Genomic DNA, 26,268 nt, shown 5'->3' with positions numbered 1-26,268 from the left:
AGTGTTTTATTTTTTCGATTATATAATATTATTCCCTAGATAATTATAAGTAGGTATCTTATTTCGTTTAATTGATTTTCAGTGTAGAAATATAGAATTGACAAATTAGTTATACTCGAACTTAAACTTCTCAAGTATATTAGTAAATTTATAATATATTAATATACTTTTAAATAATTTCCCGTTTAGCTATTAAACTATTATTTTATTATTATATATATTTTTTTGAAACAAAATTAAAATGATCTGAATCGGGCAATAATTAAATTTAGATAGGTAGGCTGTATCTATGACAAATTACAAATTGAAGGTGTAAAATGTATTATGCATATTACAGCCACTAACAATCGTGGATAAATGTGTGGAAATAATTGAATTGGTAATTCTAGTAAGTATTAGACTCGCGAATTGGTTTCCGTGAAGGTCTTCGTCGATGCGTTTGTAGGTCACACGCTGCGACTGGCCGCTTGGGGCACGTCGGTCAGCCGGCCGGGGCGGATAGCGAGTCATCCACACCGCCGTGCCGGTGTTATGTTTTTTTTTTTTTTTGTTGAACCTTTCATTTTACGAAGTAGTGTTTGTGATAGTCTTATCATTCTCGTGTGATCCGTCTGATGCTCGTCGTGTTCGTCCTCGTCGTATCTAACCGGAATTTTAAAATCATAATAATAATATTATTATTACAATACATACTTATACATGTTAGTAATTTTTTTTTTTACACGATTGTCGGTGGTAAAAATGAAACAACTTATACAATACAACCGATTAAATGACTTCACTACACGGTGAATTAGACGTGAACGTCGAACATGAAGGTATGTTAATATCGAGTTTATAATGATTATTACTTATTGTAGTTTGTATAGCACCTTATACATGAATGAGGGTTGGTAATTGTGTGTTATTAAAAGTATGCACCTATGTTTTACATTCTGGATCATGAACGCATAACAACACCGCTAAACACATTTTATGAGTATCATTATTTTTTCAAAAAATTATACACAATGGTTATTTAATAAGAGTATTGATTGGTAATGATGAATTATAGTTCTACTTGGTTGAATAGGTATTTTAATAATGTTTATGCATATATACCTATTTGTTTTCATTGTATATATTTACATTTAATTTAAGCATTACAATTCCAATTTGAATTATACCTATTTGGAAAATTCATCATAAAATATTCAATTCTAAGATATAATTAATAATATTTATTAATCATTTTAAAATAATATACCTATTATATTGTACAGTAAGTTAAAAATTACTCACTCCATATAACTTAAGTTAAGGTAACATGTTATAGTATATTGGTACTTGAATACTTGATAGTCAATAGACTATTAAAATATATTAATTTCTGTTGCTAAAGTTTAGATGTCACTAACATGTATAATTATTATTTAATATGTTATTTATTTGTGATTTACGTACTTGTGAAGAAATATATTGAAGCGTATTTATACTAATTTGGTTCCAAATTCCAGGTTGATACCATAAAGTTTGTTTTATGTTTAAAATGTTAAATTTGCAACTGTAATTTCTATTTTTTGTGATATTGTTGAAAACATAACAACTTAGGTACCTTTTAGCAAAATGCTAATGTTTTAAATAGTATTGATAGGTTTTTGTTTAAAATTAACTTTTGGTATGTAGGGTTATTAAAATAATATGATAAATAAACAAAATACTTGAATATCATATTATATTTACAAATTAATTAATATATCTACCTATTTAAATTTATAATTAAACAGTCTACATCATTAATTATCTTTATTATTTATTAGTTCTCTAAAGAGTTTCATTATTTTATATTAGAATACAGATCAATTATTGTTACCAAATTATCATAACTACTACTGTAGTATTATAAAAATAATTGCTTGCTATATTAAATCACTTATCAATAATTAAGTAATATAATAGCATTGCAAATTCTAGGATGTGTTACAATGCTACACTTTTATTAATTAAATAAATTACTAAATTTTTATGTTATCATCTAATCAAAAATATTTTTGTTACCTTATATTAATACTGTTGTTCTATGTCATAAATATTTTTATTAAAATTATTAAGTACAAAATCTAACAAATATCAATATGTTTTTAATAGAAAAATGACAGATAAACATTCTTAATATTATAAACGTTATAAACTAATAGCTGTTATAATAAACTGATATATTTTTGTTTTAAATTATTTTATATTGTTTATTTACTCAAACATTTAAATTTTATGAAAGTCTCATTAATTTGGTGTTTTATTTAATAGAGGACCTAAGGGGAAGGATATAGCTTTCACCGTGCCTTAACTTTTTTGTATGTTAATTTAATAGCCTATGTAGGCTTTTTATCAATACATAGGTATTTTAGTTTTGATTAATTTATAAAACATTTATTAATAAACTACAATTAATTATAAATTTTCATTTGTCGATGTTAAGAATAATAATACTAGATTAATACTGATTAATAGTTTATTTGATAATTCCATATATTTGATTTTAAAATGTTTTTTACATAACATTTTATTATAATTAATTAATATAACTTTTCAAGACAACTAAATTGATCATAGTTTTTGTGGCTTCACTCCTTACGGTAAATATATGGTGTAGGTACTTAAAATTGTTAAATCCCTCCTCCATTGAGCTTCAAATATGTTATTGTTAGAATTAAGCTACCTAACCATAAAGTTGAATAAGAAGTATCTACTATGAAATGTTTTTATATTAATCCTAATTACTAATACTAAATATGAGTTCTATGTTTTGGTACTCAATAGTCAATATCTATATAGTTTTTAGTGTTACCATGACATAAAGTATACAATTTGAAACTGAAATAGTACTTATTTAAAGGATTATATATATATATTATATATATTTTTTTTTAAACTCAGTTAAACTACTAAGAATCTCTTTTAGTTAAAGACCAATGGCCCTAGAAGGTAGCAGACAATAATAGATACTTAATTTTATTTGTACATTTAATATACCATGACTATTGAGTTAGTGATGTGGAAAAATAGGTATATATATATAATTTACCTCGTTGGTATTCTACTCATCCAATACAATTTGGTACAATTACTTCTATTTTTTGTCTCTTGGCGCATTTCATTAAGTCTGTATTATACATATTTTTCATGTTTCATTATTCAATGTACCTACTTATATTTTGTTGTTTGTATCATTGTTGTTAAAAATCCCTGTGGCGAATTTTTTTAATTAGTCGTCTGTTTGATTATTGTTTTGTTTTTTTTTTTTTTTTTGAGAATTAACATCTCCAGGTGTCATTATATTATTACTTTTATTTTGAAAAAAATATAGTTTTAAAAACATAACTTAGATGTTAGATTTTCTATATTACTTATTGTAAGCCATATATTCATAAATGTATTAAATGTAATAAGTAGTTAATAATTTAAATAATAATATTAAATTAGTTTGTGACTAACTTTATTATTATCACACATAAATAAGTTAAAAACCTATAATTAAATAAGGTAATATTCTTTTTTGCCTTATTATATTTACTTTTAAATAGATAGTCAGAAATTTTAGATTCTAACGATGTCAGAAAGTGATTGATTTTAAAATTATTATCCTTTGTTTTTTTTTGTACAATAATTTCACTTTTTGAGGGTAGAAAAAGTTTAAACATCCATACTGCACTTATTTAGATTAATTTTGAAAAAAAGCTTATAACTACTTACTTTAGAATATAATTTTTTAAATTGTTTATAAGTTTTCCAAGAAAACATGTTTGCAAGCCATCTGGTATATCTGATATGTATTCAAACAGATTATTAATTATAAATCAAGATTTGCTTTAGTTTTTTTTACAAATGTAATATAAAATTGTTACTATTGTGGATACTATTATAAATACTTATATCACTATATTATCATGCACTTTACTGAATGAAGTGAGACTAGTGATCAATATTGAAATCGCTGTTTTGGTAATTTTTTAAAATTAAAAAAGTAATTTAAGTGTTACTAATGGATGGCTTCTTAATCATGTAACTTCAATTTATGTTTTTTTCCCTTTAATAATGATGTAATATATATATACATATTTTAGTATTTTGCATATTCCATTTAAATAAAAAAAAACAACTATAGATTTATTTGACTGTATTTTTTCATTTTGGTTATATTTAGAGCCATAATTTTTAAAATTATCATTATATTTAAGCAAATTATAAAAATGTAATTATTTTAGTACAATTTTATAACCAAGAAAAAATTACATTTTAGAATAGTATTACAGGTGCTTTATGAATGTTTTGTGGTTGAGTGGTTGGAAATCTACAGTTTAAATTATGGCAAAATGTATTTATTCTAGTATAATATTTTTCTTTAATAATTTGAATTATAGGTATAATGATTAGACTTTCCAAATCCCTGCAGATATTCATACCATATTGTAATTTCCTATAGCACTTTCAATAGCCTATTAGCACTTAATGTTTGAAAATGGAATACCAACACTATAATGAACCTATTTCCGCACAGAAATGTCTTACATATTATACCTACTTAATAGCTGTTATAGTATAATTTAATATAAAAATACGTCTTGGCTGTGGCCTTTATTATTTATATCCGATTTCTACCTTTTAAAAATGTTTTAATATTACTTTTAAATATTTTTAGAGGTGTGATATCTATGCGTTATTAGAAGAGAAAGTAAGTAGGGTGATATTGTTTTGATAAAAATAATTTCGATACTTGTAAGTTTATTGATTTATTCATAATTCAATTATTTATAGCTATTAGCTATGAATACTATTCTCAACTCATTTTTCTTGTGTTACAATTTTGATAAATTGAAAATCGCATTTTTTTATAAAATAATAAATTATAAATTGAATGAATAAATAGGTAACAACATCATTAAACTTTAAATATTGTTCATTGTACTATTATTAAAAAATACATGTATATTTTGATTTATTATTTTTGTTACGCATTTATTTAAATATACAATGGTTCAAATAAACTCATCAAATAACTTATGATTGACAATCTAAAGTCTGAATAATCGTTTTTTTAGTTATGTAATATTATTTATTTGTAAATGCGATTCTATATTGGCTCAATATTTATGTTATACTCAAATATTTATTATTGTACTATAATTTATACATAAATATCATAAAGTGTCAATTAAATTAAAATAAACTTTATAAACCTATTAATTTTTTTGAAAATGTCATGAAAATTTATTTTCCTTCTATTTTTGATGGTAAATTAACTTTTTTTAAATATTTTTTACGACTTTTATTTTATTTTAAATTTCATAATCCGAAGCAGAATACTTGTATTAAAATTATGACGTAAAAGTGTCAAGTATAATTGAAGTAACCAATAATTACAAAATGTATACGATTTTAATGTGTATAAATAAATAGATAATGTTGTAGACAAATTTGTAGTGCACTATACCACTTTTCTTATCTTAAAAAGCTATTAAATAAAACAAATAATTATTTAGTTCAATATATGTGATGTATAAAAATTTTCGGAAAAGTATTAAGCTTCAGATTATTAAATAATATAAATAATATATAATGATTTGTTTTTTTTAAGCCATTTTAAAATAATTAAAACCGTTGTTTAGATTTCCAAATTATGTTAAAATTTCAGTATTTCTTTGTAACTACTTTGTGCAATGTTTAATCAATCTTGTGTTTGATTAATACTTTCAACCATAGAGCGTAAAGTACCATTACAATAAAGCGGGCGAGATGAAAATAAAACGGAAATCGATTGTCCACGCTGTACTAATTATTTATTATTATACCGAAAAGCCGGTTAATTGATTACCTCCCACAAATTACTTGAATTCCTCTGTTCTTGATTTAAATTCATGACAACTGCTATTACTATTTACTTTAAATTGTAAAAGATCAATTGTAGGTACCTTAAAATATTACTTGCAAATTTTAGAAAGACCTGCATATTATAGCTTCAAAAGTTATTGCTACATAACAGGTAGGTAACTTGACAAAGTATAATTTAACCAGTATATTTTTATGTCTATAAAACAATAGTTATGATTTTTAGTCTTCTAAATGATAGTATATATGAGTTATGTTTCGTAAAACGAGTTGGCCACTATTTTGAGGTTACGATTTAAGTGGGTGATAACTGTTCAATTCGAAAGAAATTATAAATTTTTATTTCTTTATATGAAATGCTTTAAAAGTTAAATTAATAGATACTAAATATTTTTAAATTAATTAATTCATATATATGACTTATGCATGTACATTTTTTTATTCCATACCACATATAGAATATACAACTTCGTATTTAAAATTAATTTAAATAATCATTTTAAATTCTTTTAAAGTTTGTAAATGTAGACTAAACTTATTATTCAGTAAACGTAGGTAGGTACTACTTTTTATGTGCATTATTATTTATTATTTGTTTACTGAATTAATACACATGTACACGCATTTAATGTACTTTGGAAATAAGTAAATAATTTATATTTTAAATAATTTCTATCAAATATTTCGTTAAAGTAAATAGTATGTTTATATGTTTGTTTAGATCATGTAAACTGTTGTTTCAGAATAAATTTTTTTTTTGTATAATATTAATTGACTATCATGTTTGTGTATATTTTGTATACCATAATGTATTATCTGTCTTATTTAAGTCTGAACTAATTATATAGGTAGGCAGTTAACTTTATGATTAAATTTAAATCATTGTAATAGTGTATTGAATATATTTTAATATTTTATTAATTTACCTATAGGCAAATTTTAAATCGATTTAAAAATTATAAATATCTTACTGACGCACAATGATCTGAAAATTATCTTTTTGTTGAAAACAAGTAACTCTCATTGTTAACAATCTAAGTATGATATATATGATACAAATAAAATGCCTAATAAAAATACAAGTAATTAAAACGATTATCTGTGTGCAATAATATAATTTTTAATAAATATTTATGAGTATACCTTTATTTATATATATTATATTATTATGAAATATTATAATTGCATATTTAAATATCCAAAAACTATGTTATTACTAAATTTTTCAAATTATCGGCTATGGCATTAATTAATAATAATATATATACATATTCTTTAATGTCTTTTAATTGCAAATTTATTAACTCACTTTCTGTTTTTATTATCAATTTTTCTTATTTAATTGTTTTACATTTACAACATTTATCGGGTTCTGTTGAAGAATATTTCAAAATATATCTTCCAGTTTACGTTATATACATATGTTATTTCTAAAATAATTTGTTTAAGTTTTTGTGTCTTTTTTTCTTTAAATTATATATGATTCTGAGCTAAGCGATGAATGTATTTATTTTACAACGATGTTATTTTTAGTACCTGTCATCGCCTTTTAGGTCAATAAAAATGGTTTGATTTTCAATTTTGGGAGTAGTTTTTGGTTGAAAAATGGATTTCGTTGGTACTTTAAGTGATTAAAAGTTAAATATTGAATGATATACAGAATTATTTTAAAAATTGTTCGGTAAAAACAAACAAAGCATTAAGAAAATGTGAATTTTTACGTTAGACCAGTTTTCGATAAAATTGATTTCTTTATTTTTTTATAATTAAAAAACAAATAAATATAGACAAATTTTCACCATATGTTTGTATTGTAATTTTCTATGTTTAGTAAAATATATATTTTTGAGATATTTATTACCGTTGATGATATTTTTTTTTAAATTGTTAATAACATTTTTTTCGCTCTGACAAAATCCTTAAAAATATAATACAAGATTCTTCAAAAGTTTATTTTAATTGAAATAATTTAAAAAAAAATTAGCATAAATCTACTACTAATTTTTACAAGCACGATTGAAGTTAAAATTTTCACAAGCGTGATTGAAGTTAAAATTTTTACGATATTATCGACTAACCCATAAACTAACTATTTATCTTACTAAAAAGATTTTTATTTTGTTTTAATTAAAAAACGAATTACCCTAGGTACTTGCAATTTTCACAAAATCTTAATATTATAATTTTCTATACATGCTATGTTCAAAATAGTTTGATTCTTATTGAACTATTTATATAGGCATCATGAGAAATGTTCGATTTCTTTAGTTTTATTTCTATAAACGTTGATAAAATTGTTTTATCTTGGTCAAAAATCTCGAAAATGTAATACTAGCTGTAGGTATATATGATAAGTCTTTTATTATTGTCAAAATAGTGAATATTGCTTCTGCTTATTTTAATTTTTAAATACTCTCAATATAGATATACAGTAAAATCCCGTTACAACGAACTCCAAGGGGCCGAATTTTTTTTCGTTATAACGGAAATTTCGTTGTAACGAAAATTTGAATAAGCTTTTTATAAGCCCTGCTTTTCGGCAGGTGACTTCTATGACTTTCGGTATAACGGGATTTTTCGTTGTTACAGTAATTTACTGTATTTTGTGTATATTTATGGGTGGTTTTTGTAACCATGCCACAATATATTTGAAAAATAAATATAATACCTAACGTGTTATTATTATTATTTTTAAACTACTTTTATGTAAATCATAATAGAATTATATAGAAACTTTTGAAGTATAATATATTACATATAAAATTAACTTTAGTAATTACACACTAAAATATTATGTAGTATAATATATCTACATGGAAGTGGATTAGTATGTCATATTATAATATGTTAATTAATCATTCATGAAGTGCTTAGTAAAATTAAAAATAGTATTTAAAATATAATTTTATTCTGAGTAGAATGTTTTAATTTTAAATTTATTTTTTGTTTGCCTTTTATATTTTTTTAGGTTAAATTAGTGTCTATGCAAAAGTTTTGGTAGCTTATTCATTAGACTATACTTAGATTTGAAATTTAATTCGGATAATATTTTAAGTACCCATGTCTTTTTTTGTTGTAATTTTGTAGGCGAAATAAAGAAATAAAAATTATTTGAGAATTTCATGAAATACATAAATTATTTTATACTATTATTGTATTTGTATAAATTTATAACAAAACAAAATTTTAACCATTTATACAATCTGTAAAACATATTCAGTTTTTTATTTCATCTTTTTGGTTTTAACTCATAACTCATAAGTTTCACTTTACCAATATGTATATGCTCGTTTTTCAATATTCTAAATTTTTATCTAAGAATAAAAATAACATTTTATTATTTTAGACCTAGGTATAGGTTACTGTTATACGGGCTATGCGTCAAATAGTTACGTCAGGATATGTTTTTATTTTTTAGTATGCCTTTACATACTTTATAGTACAACACGGTTTTATTATGTGATATAACTATTTAAATATTTACAATATTTATAAAAATTGTAAAAACGTCCAATAGTAAAGAATAAAAAAATGTCGACTGTATTTATAAAAACTAAAAAATATATTTATTGATCAGATAAAGGGTTACAGCTTTTATTTAGCGTTAATGTGTATGCCATATTGTCAAGTGTGTATAAAAAAATGACTTATTTAATTTATATACGATTTAGCAACTGATAGTCACTGTAAAAGATTTATTTGTTTCTTATAATTTGAGTATAATTGTCTCAAACGATTTAAGCCTCAGCACATATCCGAGAACCGAACGTTGAGCAATCGTCTCGCTTGGTCTCCTCAGAGCGTAAGCTAGTGATGTGTAGTTTTTATTTTTATTATTTTAGATAATTTATAATAATGATTACAATAAATTATATTTAATTTACAGTGTAATAAAAATACCTAACAGTGCACTCTGTCGAGCGTTGATCGGATTCGTTTCCTTGTGTAGCAACCTCTTGATTATCGTAGAACTTTAACACGAGCAAAGGTATCGATATCATAATACTGTATTATAACTATCCGATTAAAAGTAGTTCCTCACAAAAAAAAGTATAAATTGCAAGATCACCCTGCAGTATATTATTATCGACTTTTTTTAACTATAATTTTTTGCGCGCAGTTGTAATATATTACCCAGATTATTAAGTACAGCATTTCGCTGCATAGTATAATGCTATTATAACATTTCAATTTATATCGTATTATAAAATTATATAGAGTGATTTACCAAACATTCCCACTCTAAATGGCTTAAAAAATATAGCTTTTTATTATACTTAAAAATTCGATAACTCAGATTTTGAATAAATGCATAACTAAAAGATAATACGGGAATGAGCTTGCAACACTCTATGTATGATATACTGAATGATAACATATAATCTAGCGATAGCGATCGGCAGACGGTGTCGGCGTGTCATTCTTCGGCTTTTACCGTCACCACAGTGATGGTGTGGTGCGGACGTCCGTGCAGTTTGCAGTTCACGCCACACCGTTGAAACAATATGCGCGTAGATTTACGTGGATGGGGGTGGCAAAGACGAAGACGATGCGCTGAGTTATATTATATTATTATATACATTGAACTGCTGGGTTGTCGTGACAACGGTTGTTTGGAACGCTGCGCCGCTCGTGATTTTGGATAGGGGTTCAGGTGTATGTGGAAGGGTCGGTTGAGGGGATGGAGTGTTCCCAGGTTTTGTGCGCCCGGCAAGCGTTAAACTGTCCGTGCACGGGGTTCAAATGCAAATTTCTTAAGTTGTTTTACCCCTTTCATCCTCCAATCTAACTGATTCTCAGCCTCCTCGACAACGACAGAGGTTAGACCGCCAAATGCTATTTTATGTATTATAATAGTAAAGATATAAGCACATCATATATATTAGAAATAGATACATAATAACGCACACACTTATAATATACACGTACAATATAATGTCTTGATGAATTTTATTTTATAGCTTTGTTTGGTATTATATGTCGGGAGGTGAATACCTATGATTTAAAATGTATAGGTACTGAGGTATATACATGATGATTCACAAAGCACGTATAGCCCCATATTTTTCATTTAAAAATAAATCAAATTCTTAAGTTTTTTTGTATTACTTTAGAAATGTCATGTGGAGATACAAACTTTAAAATGAAAACTGCTTTTTAAAAAGTTTATATTATTAATAAAATAGGCCTTAAAAATGAGTTATCAAAATTTAATGTATGTAATATTGGATCTAGTAACTATTTATTATTAAAACTTTTTGATTACCATATACTTGATAGATCATAATATCATGCTATTATGGGTATCGTGCGTGTATGTTTTTCATTACATAGATCTCAGTCCGTTTACATAATTAATTCTTTATATTTTTAATGTAACTACACATAAAAAGACGATTTTTCTTCTACACACGCAAATATTGTATATGTATTGTTTACCTTAAATCAGCGGTTCTCAAGCTTTTTTTTACGTACCACTTAGATATATTATCAAGAACAATCCAAAATCCAAATTGTACAGTTAAATATATTTTTTTTATTAATAATAATACAGTACAATACTACAACTACAGTATAATTATTTTTATTTATTAGTTTTTTAAAATAAGATACGAATTAAATAATTGAATGGGTTTATTATCCAAAAACGGCCCTCCGCGTACCACCTATGCGTACCACAGTTTGAGAACCGCTGCCTTAAATAATAAATTAATATCAAGGTAGTATAGCTAGTATCAATTCCTTAGTTGAAAATGATTAATCTTCAGAGAAATATATTTATATAAGTATTTTTAAAGAAAGAAGTTGGTGGACATTGGAAAATTATATGCAATTTGTAATTGCACGACAATGTTTTTATTAAAATTGTCTATGCTTCGTCTATATCAAAGAGATCACTGACTTATTAGTTATTGTATTTACTTAATAAATAAAAATACGCTGATAGCTAGAAAAATAGATAAATAATCGACTGACGACGAAAATACGTGCTTTATTTGGTAAGGTATTTTCACTTATACAGTCGTACTTTATTCATTTTGTTTTGGTTTTATTTATTTATGGCTTTGTATAGTATTGTTTTATATTGCATTATATTGCCTGTCCCACCCTGGAAATGGTTTTAAAGTTTCGACCAACATAATTAAAATAATAGATTTTTTTTAGATTCTGAATAGGGCTATACAATATACTTTTTGTTATTATGTATACACTTTAAGTTTTGTGATTATATAAATATTTTAAAACTTTAATTTATAGAATATAATTATAATATTATTCTATATTTTGTATAATTTTGACAGGAATGAAAATCATCGGTGAATCTCATATTTAAATGCCCTAATTTATAATTAATTGACTAACAATTAATTATTTATTACCTACGTTTTTGTTCTAATTAAAATCGTAGATTTTTGAATCATAAACATTTTTTATACTTGTAGTGTAATTGAGCTGGTATAATTTTTTTTTATAATTAATTGCCTTATTTTTGTATGAAGTTATTACAAAACACTTTTTTATGTAAAAGTTTTATTTTTCACTTCTGTGTTAGTTAGGAATTGAACACTAATAGTACTTAAAGATGTGATTTTTAACAAAATTTAGATCACATTCTTAATTAATTGACCTTTGCTTAGAAATATTTTGCATCACAAATTTATCAGTTTTTTTTAAATTTTAAAATATTCGCTCTAGTTAAAAGTACTCAATAATTAATTTCAGCACTATAATTATTTTAAATGTTATTACTTATAATATAAAAATTACATTGTTATATTATTTTGACTTAGTATTATAACTATAGTATAAAAAGCATACCGGAAAAGTGTATTTAAGTTAATGAATGACAAGTTGATTAAGGATAATAGATATTGTGTTTAATTTGTAATAAAATACATAAGTACCTAACTTGTGGTATTTATATTTTGACAATTGTTAAAAAATGACCATAAGTTTTTCTCTTCCAAATTAAAAACATGTAAGTTATTTTAAATATTTCAAGGTTATTAAGTACCTGTTTGCAGGTAATGACATTACTAAAACAACTGAGGAAAATAGGTACATAATTTGGATGATTTTAATAAAATATAGAATGTCAAGGATACAAATAATAAATTTATAATAATTAATTTAGTTTTATTTAAATACAAATTGGTTGTATTTTAACATTACAATTGTTCTAAATATACCTGTAGGTCCTTGTACAAAAAAAAAAATACACCATCAATTAGTAAATTTATTTATTTATATCTAAGCATTCTCAAAATGTATGGTTTGAATAATATAATGACGATATAATAAATAACAAACATTAACCATAAACCATAACTTTGTACCTATTTTCACTGAAAGACATATTTTTTCTAGTTATTTTTATTGCAGTGAATTAACCTTATATTAAATTTAAAGATTAAATTAATTGTTATTAATTACAATCTTATATTTTAAGTTTAAAACGAATTGTTGGTATAGTGTTACTTTTTATAGTTCATGATCATAAGTATTAAAAATTTTTTGATGAAGTTCACCTCTATTGAATATTAACTAAGACTTATCAAAAATTGAATGTTATAATATTTACTCTTTATTAACCTTTAAGACTTTAAGTTAAAGTAATCATGACAGAAATTGTTTAATTAGTGTTCATGCTTACTAATGATAGCGACTCGAATCTATCTGGATAATGTATGTCAGTGATAATGTATTTCATTTATATTTATAATTTTCAAATTAGTTTGTTTTCTTATTAAATTTAGCTATCACATTAGGTGTAAAGTTTAATGATTCGTTGATTAATAATTACGTTGTGTGTTTAGTTTGTTTTTTATATAGTTAATATGTTTCATTAACTAAAGTAAATTATTCTATCAGTTATAATTATATTGTTATTCATTAGCTATTTAAAATATAAGTGTTTTTATATAGTTGGCATTTAATGAAAAATTTAATTTATGTTACGTTAGAAATACAGATTTTATTTGATGTTCATTTTAGAGATCAAATTGTCACATAAATTGTTTTGAAAAAATTGTATATTCTTATGCATATTTAATATTATAGTCATAATAAATTTAGGAAAAACTGTATTAAAATAATTTAAGTTGTTCAAGAACATAAACATTTTATAAAATATATTTTATGTAAAAATTATAATATTAAGAATGTCTAGTAATAATAACAATTAGAAAAATTTACTAAATAAAATAAATTAATTTTAATTAAATTCAAGGTATATATTAATAAATTAGTAAAATAAAACATTGACTTTTTTATGAATATATTATTTTGATTGCTAAAATATTATATTGTATATTTTTTGATTAGTGTTTTCCTGTAGTGCTTATTTTAAATTATCGGGTTCATTTATTTTGTATTAATTATGGATTATTTTACACTTGCTTACTAGATTTTATCTCGAACTGATATTATTTTATATTAGAACTTGGAAGTGTTTTATAGTAAATTACTTTTGTTTATTATAACTTTATTTATGAGATGCCTTTATAATATTTTTTAATTTATTGTACCCTAATTTCTAATTATTATGATTTGACTCGTAATGAATTATAACTAATTTATTTATATTACATGAAGTCATAAAAAACAAAAATGCCGTTAAGAATTTTTTTTAATCATATACTCGTACTAATACTAATAAAAAATGACTTAAAATTTTCTTTATTTCATTGTATAAATCAATTTAATACATATTTTACTATCTAAGGAATTATAATAATACTGTTAAAAAAATTGAAAAATCGTTTTAATTATTCAACTATGTCATTTCGGGGCTATTATTCGCCACAAATAAAAATATAATGCTGTATTATAATACATTTTATTTTTAACTATTTTATAACTGGTAAACTGCACAAACATTGCATTAAATCTAACATAATTTCTTGAGATACATAATATTTTAAATTACTAATTTTATACTAAAAACCTCGTAAAATGCTAAAAAATGCAAAAAACAGTTTCATTTTTTAACACTATTATTAATAAGGTATTTCGCATATATTAATCTTTAAATAACATATATTTATACTTAATACTTAATACTACAATAAAGTTGGCTGTAATATATTTTTTATATGATATAAAAGCGTATATAGTGCTTATATTTTTTGATCGAATAAATAGTTCAAACTAAATTCACGCTTTACAGTTGTCGTTGAAATTACGTGAGCGTAGACCTGGGTCGATTAGACCACGATGTCTCGTCATAAATTTGCAGTAGGTATCGCTATAACAAATAGTCAAGTCTACGCTATAAATCCCCTGTTAATACTTAATTTACATCCTTAACTTTATTTTTTTTCAATTCATATGTAATACATTTCTAAATGTTTTACACTGTACTATATTCAGTATATTCAGTGAAATGACGCTCGAAACATGCACAGCTTTGAAGGAAAGATAGAGAGAGTCATTTTGTAGTATATAATATACGTTTATTACGTAGTACTATTATATAAACCGGGTTTTTGCTAAAATGGACGATAGAAAAACTAAATTGAACGGAAGCTAAGGGTTGCAAAAAAACATTCTTGTTTCTACCTAAAACATCATGAATACCTCATTATGTATACAACATTGGCATAATTTTGTTATGGGTGGTTTTATTTCTTTTCTTTTCTTTTTGTTTTGATTTGCCTGTCGATTATTTATTTTTCTTTCTCGATATATATCTAACAACTAACTATGAGAGTTTATCTAACGACGCGAACATAAAGTGTTAACATTTCAATATCTATACTCAATAGATTATATATATACATTTATTGAATAGAATCATTGGAATTTTGAATCTTAGAATTAATTAAATGTTATTGTATTTAAAAAAAAAAATTAATCTCTAGATTTCTTCAATATATATATAGCGTTTCAACAACAATAGTTAAAGTTTATAATAAAGAATGAACTTTTTCTAAAAATATAGCTTATTTTATAGTTGTGAAATACATAAAAATGAAAAAAAAATTGTGCAAAACTGAAATGTAAAACATCTCTTATGTCAAATTATTATAAATTAGGTACTATCATATATTTAGGAGTTAGGATATCTATATAAACAAATATTAAAATGTTAAAAATTCATTAACTATATTTATATGAGTAATTTAGGAATTATTAAAATATTAATGTTAAACTTTATAGATAAGATTTAATAATAAAAACATAAACTATAACAAGAATTGCTTTCTTAAAATTGTAAATCCTTAAAAAAATATAATGTGATAACATATAGGTCCTATTTTAATTTTAATTATTATTAATAGGTATACATATAGTTAGCAAAACATAATAAGATTATCTTATTGTTCGAGTATTTTAAGTAAAATTAAGTAATAGTTTTTTAAAAATAACTTTAAAAAACTCATTATATTTTACATTTTGAAATTGTTTACAAAATATTATTTATTTTATACAAATCTAGACTTGAATTTTTTTAAATAATTTTTTAATGTATTTTTAAATGACAATATATTTTTAATCTGCGTTCAATATTCCGTAAAATGTCCAAGGTTTTTAGTGCAATGTTGATCGATGCATTTGTTGTATTGTCAATACACTGCGTTATGCGTTTAGTTTTCCAAATAATTTTATTTTCTAGTTTTCAATGTAATACATCATATATAGATAAAATTTAATTGAATTCAACTGTAGGCTATATACTAATATAATTATTTATGTACAATATTATATTTACTATATTTATTTTATTTACTTTAAATCATAATTGTAGTATAATAATATTTAATATTATAATTGTAGGTACCTATATCTACTCATATTACGCAAATGTGAAATGTTAACGTCTAAACTCTAAACGATTATATTTTGTGTAATATGTTAGCATTTTGAAATTGTAGATGTAGGTATAAAATATTAAAATACATTAACGTAGATATATTTGCCTCAAGTTACAGAATATTTCATACTCAAGTTTAGAATATTTAATTGTTTATAATTAAAGTATGATTTTAAAAGTTTATCTATAAATAATTGATAAAGATAATGTATTCTATACACGAAAAAAAGCTAAATATTAAAAAAAAATGCCTATATTAACTAGGTAGCTATTATGTTTTAAAAAGAGAGAAACATGAAATCAAAGCGTTAATTAAACACTAAATGGTTATTTTAATTGATCAATCGAATGTTACACGTCAAAACATATTAATGAATCAACCATTGTGACGTTTGAATTGAGCTATTAACCGTGTAGTTGAAGGTCGATAAAAATTATGACAGTTAGATGTATTGATATTTTTTTTCTACTTTTTATTATAATGAAAATCCAATAAATTATTTGTATTTTATTTTTATTATTAGTTCATATAATTAAGTATGTTAGGTCTATATTTGCATTTAAATTAATTTTTAATGGTCAAAAATTGTTTTACGGTTGTATTTAATATTAATGTATGTTTTTTTTTTACTATTTTCAGGTGCAAAACCATTATAGCACCGCGGACGTGCATTTAATGGATGAACCACTTTTTGTTCCGTGCCCGTCGTTTTTGGATTTTTGCGTTGCACATACATTCAGGAGACACTTAAAAAAATGGTTGTCAAAGTGACCGAAATAGTCAAATTTGAAATGGCGATCGGTAAGATACAATACATATATATAATATTATATAATATTATAAACACGCTATTTTTCACGATATCGTTTTAACATTAGACGGCGTGTATGTTGCGTATAACATACAACGATGCCGTAACGTAGTTAATATTAATATACATAATATATAGAATATATAGTACTATGAAATGTTCTGAGATCGTGCATTTATAAATATAGACGTGGTGCGGACGTTGCGACAAAAAATCATCGCCGTGTGTCGGAAGCTGGGCATCGGCGTGTGTTTACGTACCGTCATGTTGATATTTTGTCTCACGTTTTTCTGGGTACAAATGCACATGTCTGACGTGGCTGACAACGAGACGTTACAGATACTAGCCAAGCCGGACGGACTGCTGGACGCTAATGATTCTATGCTCCAATTGGTTCCTCAGGTGCGATTTATATGTGTATACGAACAATACTATTATATATTATATTACCTATTGTATATAGTTGATGCGTGTACGTATCTTGTGAATATAGCAGTCCCGTAATATGTGTGTTATTAGCGCATAAAATTAATGCATAGAGTATTTATATCTGATTTCAAATGGCTATATATTATAAGTTAGTTCTTAGGTTCAGAGTGATAACTAATCAAAACAATGAAGCCTGTTAAATTTAGTTTCTAGTATATAAGTGTTCAATGTAGCTTACTTTTAATCATACGGAAAACATCTAATCGTTAATCAAATTTTATCCATATTTGCTTGTATATTTTATTTTTATTTTTATTTATTCTTTAAGAATATAACTATTTCTATATATACTAGTGGCGTAGTGCGTAACATGGGCAATTGTAAATTGCGCCCATAGTGAGCAGGTAGTAAAAATAATATAATAAATTGCACCCGGTATTTTTCAGGTATACATTTTTATGTAGTGAAATGCGCCCATACTATCCAATCTAAGTGACCTTGAATTCATCCGTTTTAAAAACTTTTATACATTTATTGGTGTAAAAATCAAATTTAATCGTTTAATCATTATGATTATGTGAATCTTTCCACAGTCATTTTAATAAAAGCTTTTATACTCCTCATCCTCATATTTATAATTTTATGGATAAAATATTAGAGTTACAATCCGAAATGTATATAAAAATAAATAATATAAATGAACCTTATAAATTTCAAAACACCAAATCAAAAAAAAATTTCAAAAAGTGGAAAAAGTTGCTCAACAATACAAAGAAAACACTATTAAGAGAGATAAATATGTAAAAATGATGTCTCATTACTATGCTTATATATAACTTATAATTTTATTATACTATTAACTCTATATTATATAATTTACTTGATATTTTAGTATTAAATTTTTTTTTATTATTATTTACTGTAAAAATTAACCTAAAAAATATTTAAAACAACTTATTAATCCCATAATATAAAAAATAATTTTTGGAGGACAGTAATAGTCGCCTAATAGTCGTGGTGTCCTTTGGGTAATGCTAAATGACTATAATAAAGATAATATTTCTATTGAGCGCAATTTACTACATAGAAATTTATACCTGAAAAATACCGGGATTCCATTTACGTTTGCCCCGTAACATATATACCTAAATTAAGTAATTACATGATTTGAAATCCGGTAACCTAAGAAGTTAGGTTAAAAACATAAAATAATTAATTTAAAAAAAAACCCTGTAGGGATATTCGTACAAATATAGTGTTTTGGAAAGATTTGACTATCCGTTGAGTCTTTCAGATTAGATTTAGTAGACTTATATTTTTGAAATCACAAAATATTTTTACTCTTTCTTTTTTCATATAAACTTAAATATATAGGTATTCTTTTAAAATTGTTTATATATTAGACGTTATATTGAATTAATAAAGTATTATTTAAACAATCGTTCCGGTAGTTATTGTATTCATATTTCTAAACAAATAAATCACGATTAATAAGTTTTATATACAAGGTATTTCACCATTTCTTTAATTAATAATAAATGTATTCAAATTCTGATCTATGGAATTTTCAAGCGTACCTATTTAATGACCTTGTTACAAATACTTTCTTAGATTATGTACACTATCCAAAAAGTGTTCTGTACTAAACCTACATTTTATTTCAAATGAGAATTACTTTTTTTTCTTTTAATTATTAACCAGGTGTCATTTTTTTAAATGTTGATGTAAGTATCTAAATTTAAATTCGAATAAATAGTTTTAAATTTATTTAACTTAAACAGTAAATACTAGATCCAATATCACTTCAATTTTATATTTTTATAAAATAATTTTTAAGGAATATTATTCTGAATATATATTTTAATAACCCGCAGTAACTAGTCATTTGAATTTTTTATCAGATACATCAAAATATATTCAAAAATATCATATTAAGCGATTTACACAAAGAATGGTTCCTATTTAAAAAAAAAACAGGTATCATCTGCAGTAGTGGTTCTTAAACTTTTTATTCATGACGAACTCTAAATAAATAGCACACTTAAATTATTATGACCAAATAGTGTAATAAATAAAAAAATATTAAAATACTTTTTGGGGGTAACACACATTTTGGCACTACGCAACACGCGTTGAGATGTTGTGAACTACGAATCTATGGGATATTCGTTAAATGGTTGAAAATATGATTCTTACTTTACCAAAAACCAGGATGTTAATCATTATTTATTTATCATTACTAAAGAAAAATATTGTTTTGATTGTTGATCGATGTTGATATCGTCGTGATTGATGAATTATCATTTATCCTGTATAATAATGGCTAATGAGCTATATATAGTATGTTGCTATACAGAATGATATGTAATTATTATTATTTTCTATAATAGATATTTATTTTTTTTATTATAAATTGCAGTTGTTTTATTATAACTTTAAAATTGTATTAATATTTTTATTTTTATTTTAATTAATATTTAATGTATATTCTATATTTTGATGCCAAAGAATGTTCTATATTTTCCTTAGTAATCTTGCCCAAAATAATGTACTCTTTTCTTGTAATCAAAATTTGATTAATCTAATCAATATTCACTTTTAAGTTAATCTGTTTCTTGCCTTTTAATGATATACATGTATTTGCTATATATATCTACCGGATATTTGAAGTCAAATCGAAGGCGAATATGCGTGTTTAATTTCGTTCCTCCTGTACGATATACTTTTCGTATTATATATACTTATCGATTTTAATATAATATATCCGCATAATAATAATCATATTAAATTTATACGTACGTTATACGTGTATATTATACACCTTATGATAATATTATATATTAACGAAAAGTATAACCATGTATCTATGTGTCGTAATCAGTGGTAGATTTAAAAGTTAAATGTTAAGACCCTGACATATCAGTATAATTTAATTTGATTTTTTAAGTACAAAACGAATCCGATAGTATAATGCTGGATACAAAGCCTCTATAATATATTAATATTAAACTAAATGTTAGTACGTATCTCATCGGAATCTATTGACTAAATAATTGCATGTTCAATTTGATTTAAAAAACATATTGTTCTATTGTATCATTTTTTTTTTGTCTTCTAATTTTGTATTTGTATATTTTATGTATACAGCATTTGCACAAGTACTTGGTCGCGTTGCCTCAACGTGACCGTCCGCACCAGGCGATATTGCCCGGAAACGCCAGCGAACACATTGCGACAGCGGTCAGTCTGAATGCATCCGAAATACGACGTTTGATCGATCAGCAAAACTCTAAACAGATCGTACTCAACGAAGACGTGTACGGCCCGTTACAAAACGATTCTCTAGTCATTGTTATACAAGTATGAAACTAAATTATTTGATATGATATAGTATGTGCCTATACACATTATACATTTATGTACGCACAGACGCTGAGTGCATACTTGTGTATTATAATTAATTCATATTATATACAGAAATGTCATCCACGTGTGTTTGCGTGTAATGTTTATTATTCTTAATATTATTAACTATACATCATACAATGTTCATTATACGTTTTCGAATGGCCATTGGACACCAACGATCCAAAAAATGATAGACTGTAGTGATATGGCATTATTGTAATATTGTCATAATTCTGTGGCCTGTATACGATCCAAGACGAACACTGTTCATCGTTATTATTATTGGTTGTTTTTTAGGTTCATACACGTATTATGTATCTTCGGCACACCATAGTGAGTCTGGCAAGGGCGCGGGGCATTGAAAATGCACTGCTAATATTCAGTCACGACCATTATGATGAACAAATAAACGAACTGATACAGATGATAGACTTTTGCAAAACCATGCAGATATTTTATCCGTATTCTATACAAACGCATCCGGTTTCGTTTCCTGGTGAATCCCCGGAAGACTGCCCCAGAGACATTTCCAAATCAGAGTAATTATTCCATTACAATTTAATATTTATTGTAATGATATATGTTAATAATATTGAAAAATGCTACACCCTTCTTATAAATCATATCATTAAATATTATGATGATATTAACGTGTGTTTTTTTTCTGTTTTTGTTTTCCTTTGTGGTACATAGTGCGATTAAAAGGAAGTGTATCAACGCTATGCATCCGGATCAATACGGTCATTATCGAGAGGCGAAATTCACCCAAACCAAGCATCATTGGTGGTGGAAAGCAAACAGGGTGTTCAACGAGTTGGACGTTGTCAGTAATTATTCAGGTATATAATGGACTCGTCGCTTGCCTCTGGGTCTCGAATGTGTGGTTAATTCAGAGATGACAATACATTTGTAATTTACCAATACGTTTTAACGGTGGCCGAGTACTACATCGATTCATTTTTGTCGCCAGACTTGCAATATTATCATATTTTATACATGTAAAGAATGATTAACCAAGCATGACCATCTCCATTTTTCTTTAAATTATAAATTAAAATTCGGTAATTTTCTAGTATACTGATAATGATCACATTTTTTAAATTAAGATTTCTAGATTTTTTTAATGGGGCGGGGCAGGGGTTGTCCGAGATCTAACACATCTTTAAACTGTTGTCTATTTTAATTGATCGAACGAAATTTTTATACAGTTTACATGTAATTTTCAGGTCCGATTTTATTTTTGGAAGACGACCATTATGTAGCAGAAGATTTCATATACATGCTAAAGTTGATGGAAAAATCGTGTAGCGTGGCGTGCCCACAGTGTAGTATGTTGTCGTTAGGAACATATTTGAAAACGTACAATTTTTACGGAGAAGCAAAGGTACGTTACAATACTTTTATATTTACATATGTTTATAATGACCTTGACCCCCCTGCAATTTATGTTGAATATAATATATGGTGTTAATTGATGACAATTTTTTCATTATGACTGCTGCGGTTTTGGATCAATTTTGAAACATACACAATACATTAAATAAATGTATAAAAAAAATCGACATATTATAGAAGGATATTTTAAGGGTAATACGTCGACAGCAAATATTTGCTGCAGAATTAACACCGCCGTCTTGGAGTTTTAAAATAGTTCCTTCATTTTCACATTATGATAAGGTTGAACAGTTTTCCTTATTTGTATCTTTATATTTTTTTTTTGCATGCATGCATATAATATTATCTAATCATATTGAATATTTCAATAACTCAATTTTAGTTTTCGTAATTTTTCCATCATATATTAATAATTGAACCCATCCAAAAAAATGTATTTTTTTTATGTTCGACATAAGTATATCTGCATGCACGTTGTATACTGTAATCGCTACCAGTTTGATATAATTATACTGTAAACAAATCCAACGTATTTATTAAACGCTTTTCGGCCGGTTGAATTTATATTTCCTTTTCATCCCATTTACAGAAAAGTGTGCAACATCAATTAAAAATATTTTATATGCAGATTGCTGAAAATAAATTTGTTTCATAAGTATATATGTAGTAATTTAGGTGCATTAACCTTGAACTGTTGGTTATTAGTTAGAAGCATCCACGCGACTTGTCATGCAGTTTTTCAATACGTTTAATTTAAGGAATAAGGTAAAATTTATTCCTATCGGCTATCAATCTTAATTCGTTTTGTGCTAATGGTAATTTACTAATTACAATTAATTATTAGACATGTACCTCTAATTACAATTAATTAGTAGACATGGACCTACTCACCTAAATAAATAAAACTGTTTAAATTGCAATATAATAAGCCATGCATTTATTTTGCCAATTTATGTGGATGCGTGTCTTGTTTATACTTAATATATTTGAATATCTGTTTTGCACGATTAATAATAATTGTTCAGGGTTGTGTAGTGGTCGAAATAGCTAATAATTAAAATTTCTCTTAAACTGATTAATCAAATTAATTAAGTCTACCTTTCGATTTAATTTTTACTTTATTATTATACATTAAGAGAGAGTATAATACAAATCAATTTAAATACAAGTTGCATAATATCTATTTATTCAAATTGCTAAAAATATGTACTTGCATATTGCAAAATTGATAAAAATAGAATTTTATAATTATAATAGCAATTAAAATATTAAATCTGTTACTTGAAATAAATTGAGTTAATTCTATTTTTGAGTATTCTAGCACTTTATTTTTTATATAATATAAAATGATAAAGTACGAAATTGTTAATATACATATAGCATACCCTATAGCATAACAATACAGACTAAATGATAATAATAAGCGTACTGAACTTACTCAAGTTTAAATAATCTTAAAAATTAAATAATATCTTTAATCTTAAGAAACTTTTAAAATATACAAAATTTTATTATTTTTTTATTTCCTTGAAGTTTAAATTTTTATAATGTAATTGCTGATTGTGTATTTTATATTGAGCACGGTATAAAATTCTTCAAATAGTTCAGATCATTCAATTATTCATGATTTTATAAGACATTAATGGTAACTGTTAGGTACCAAAATTAATTTTGATTATTAGTATGATTTGTTTGTTTGCTTAAAGTTGTAAGTTATTGTGTTTTATGTTTTTCCTTTGATTTTATTAAATTTATAACCATTAATGATTAATTTGTCTTATTGAAAGAAAATAGCAAAAAATTATCAAATATACTTTAAGTATTATTATATCAATTTAAATTTTAGTTTCTAAAATCATTTCTATAAAACATAAAATCTATAAAAAAAAAAAAAAGTTTTTTGTAACTTGTTACCATGACTGCATTAACATTATTGTTGATTTTCATAAAAATATTATTTAATGGATTTTTTGGCTTACTCCTAAAAGTATATATAGTTTTCAATAATAATATTTATTTGTTTGATTGACATATAATAAATTCCATTTTCTACTGTTAATTTGTATGATATACCCTTAGGGTAGTACTTTATCATGTGTTGTTTTTTCATCTTAACTGTTCTATTTATGTTAATTTGATTATTTAAATAGTCAACGTGACTTCAATTATTAGTTATTTGTGGCATAAATTATATATTATATAACTCTTAAATAAGGGCTTGATAGAAATTAGAGAATTTAGCATAACTATTCATTACTTAAAGGTTTTACTTCTTACCTATTTCTTTTGATTTTTTTTAATTTATAATCTATGAATGTATTTTAAAAATTTTAATTGATGTTTATTGATTTAAAAACAAAAAGAGGTTAATTGATAATAATTACTTTATAGTTGACTTTTCAGAGGTTGCAATAAAAATGTCATATTGATTTATTTAACAGTAGCTGATTCTTGAACTACTTTAGTTAATGTATTGCATTGTAATTGCAGAACATACCTTAGCTAATATTTTTTGTAATATGTATGTTTTGATAATAATAAAGTTTTTTAAACATCAAGCATGTAGATGTATTGTTACATTTTGTGTTAGATTTTTTAATAATAAAAAAAATGTTTCTTTAAATTATTTACTTATTTAAATTAAATTTAAACTAATTTTATTTGTATGTTATTTAAAATATTATAGGTCGAAATTTCTCAATGGATTAGCAGCAAACATAATATGGGTATGGCGTACAATCGAACTGTTTGGAAACAGTTTGTTGATTGTGCTGACACATTCTGCAAGTATGATGATTATAATTGGGATTGGAGTCTGCAGAGTGTATCCAATAATTGTCTTAGCCATGAATTTAAAGTGTTTGTACTCAAAGCTCCTAGAGTATTTCATATTGGTGAATGGTAAGTGATCATAAAATTAAAACACTCATGTATAAAATAACAATATAAACCATTTTTCTTGTGTAGTGGTGTTCATCATAAAAAAAGTTGTTTCGATATGGCACTCATAGCTAAAGTTCAAAAACTGCTTAGTTCGGTGTACAAATATTTATTTCCAGAAAAATTGGAAGTAACTTATGCTCCAATCAAAAAAAAAGTATTGCGCAAAGGAAATGGCGGATGGGGTGATGTGCGTGATCATGAACTATGTTTGCGAATGGTAAACCGCCAATGGTGACATTTGGCACTTAGTATTTAATATTTATCATATTAATGAAATAGATCAAGTTCCTATATTATGGAGTTTAGACCTCCTAAACGTGTAGACATAATATTGTAATATGTATTATTATGTCTATGTTTGAACCAAGTCTTGTTTATTGTATTGTTTTTATTTTATTATTATTATCACCTATTTATTTTTGTTCAGTTATTATTATTTTTTTATTGGGTGAAATTTGATTTTTATGTATTGCGTTGCCATAATTGCGCTCAAGAATTTTTATTTTTATGTAGTACGGCAACTACTATAAGTTATGTTAAGGCTCGATGACTAATACATTATTTATATATTAATGTAATTATAATATTTTTTTAACATCA

At 24.7% G+C, this 26,268-nt stretch overlaps 1 protein-coding gene across 4 annotated transcripts in view; it reads left to right on the top strand.

The window, feature by feature from the left end:
- Positions 1–26,268, top strand: part of LOC113555906 (alpha-1,6-mannosyl-glycoprotein 2-beta-N-acetylglucosaminyltransferase) — a 42,661-nt gene extending 16,393 nt beyond the window's left edge. Inside the window, exons 1-10 of one of the 4 annotated variants that reach the window (XM_026960518.1) lie at positions 587–818; positions 17,322–17,483; positions 17,681–17,895; positions 21,070–21,282; positions 21,628–21,869; positions 22,024–22,169; positions 22,557–22,714; positions 22,903–23,007; positions 25,412–25,626; positions 25,693–25,903. In XM_026960518.1, the coding sequence (XP_026816319.1) occupies positions 17,438–17,483; positions 17,681–17,895; positions 21,070–21,282; positions 21,628–21,869; positions 22,024–22,169; positions 22,557–22,714; positions 22,903–23,007; positions 25,412–25,626; positions 25,693–25,903 (1,551 nt within the window). In that variant the 5' untranslated portion in view covers positions 587–818; positions 17,322–17,437. Of the gene's footprint in view, positions 1–586; positions 819–17,321; positions 17,484–17,680; positions 17,896–21,069; positions 21,283–21,627; positions 21,870–22,023; positions 22,170–22,556; positions 22,715–22,902; positions 23,008–25,411; positions 25,627–25,692 lie in introns of those variants that run through there. The other 3 variants (XM_026960519.1, XM_026960521.1, XM_026960520.1) reach the window with 3 other exon arrangements.

The sequence above is a fragment of the Rhopalosiphum maidis genome, chromosome 1 (genome assembly GCF_003676215.2).
Source record: "Rhopalosiphum maidis isolate BTI-1 chromosome 1, ASM367621v3, whole genome shotgun sequence".
Taxonomy (NCBI): domain Eukaryota; kingdom Metazoa; phylum Arthropoda; class Insecta; order Hemiptera; family Aphididae; genus Rhopalosiphum; species Rhopalosiphum maidis.
This window is presented reverse-complemented; position numbering and strand designations above follow the sequence as displayed.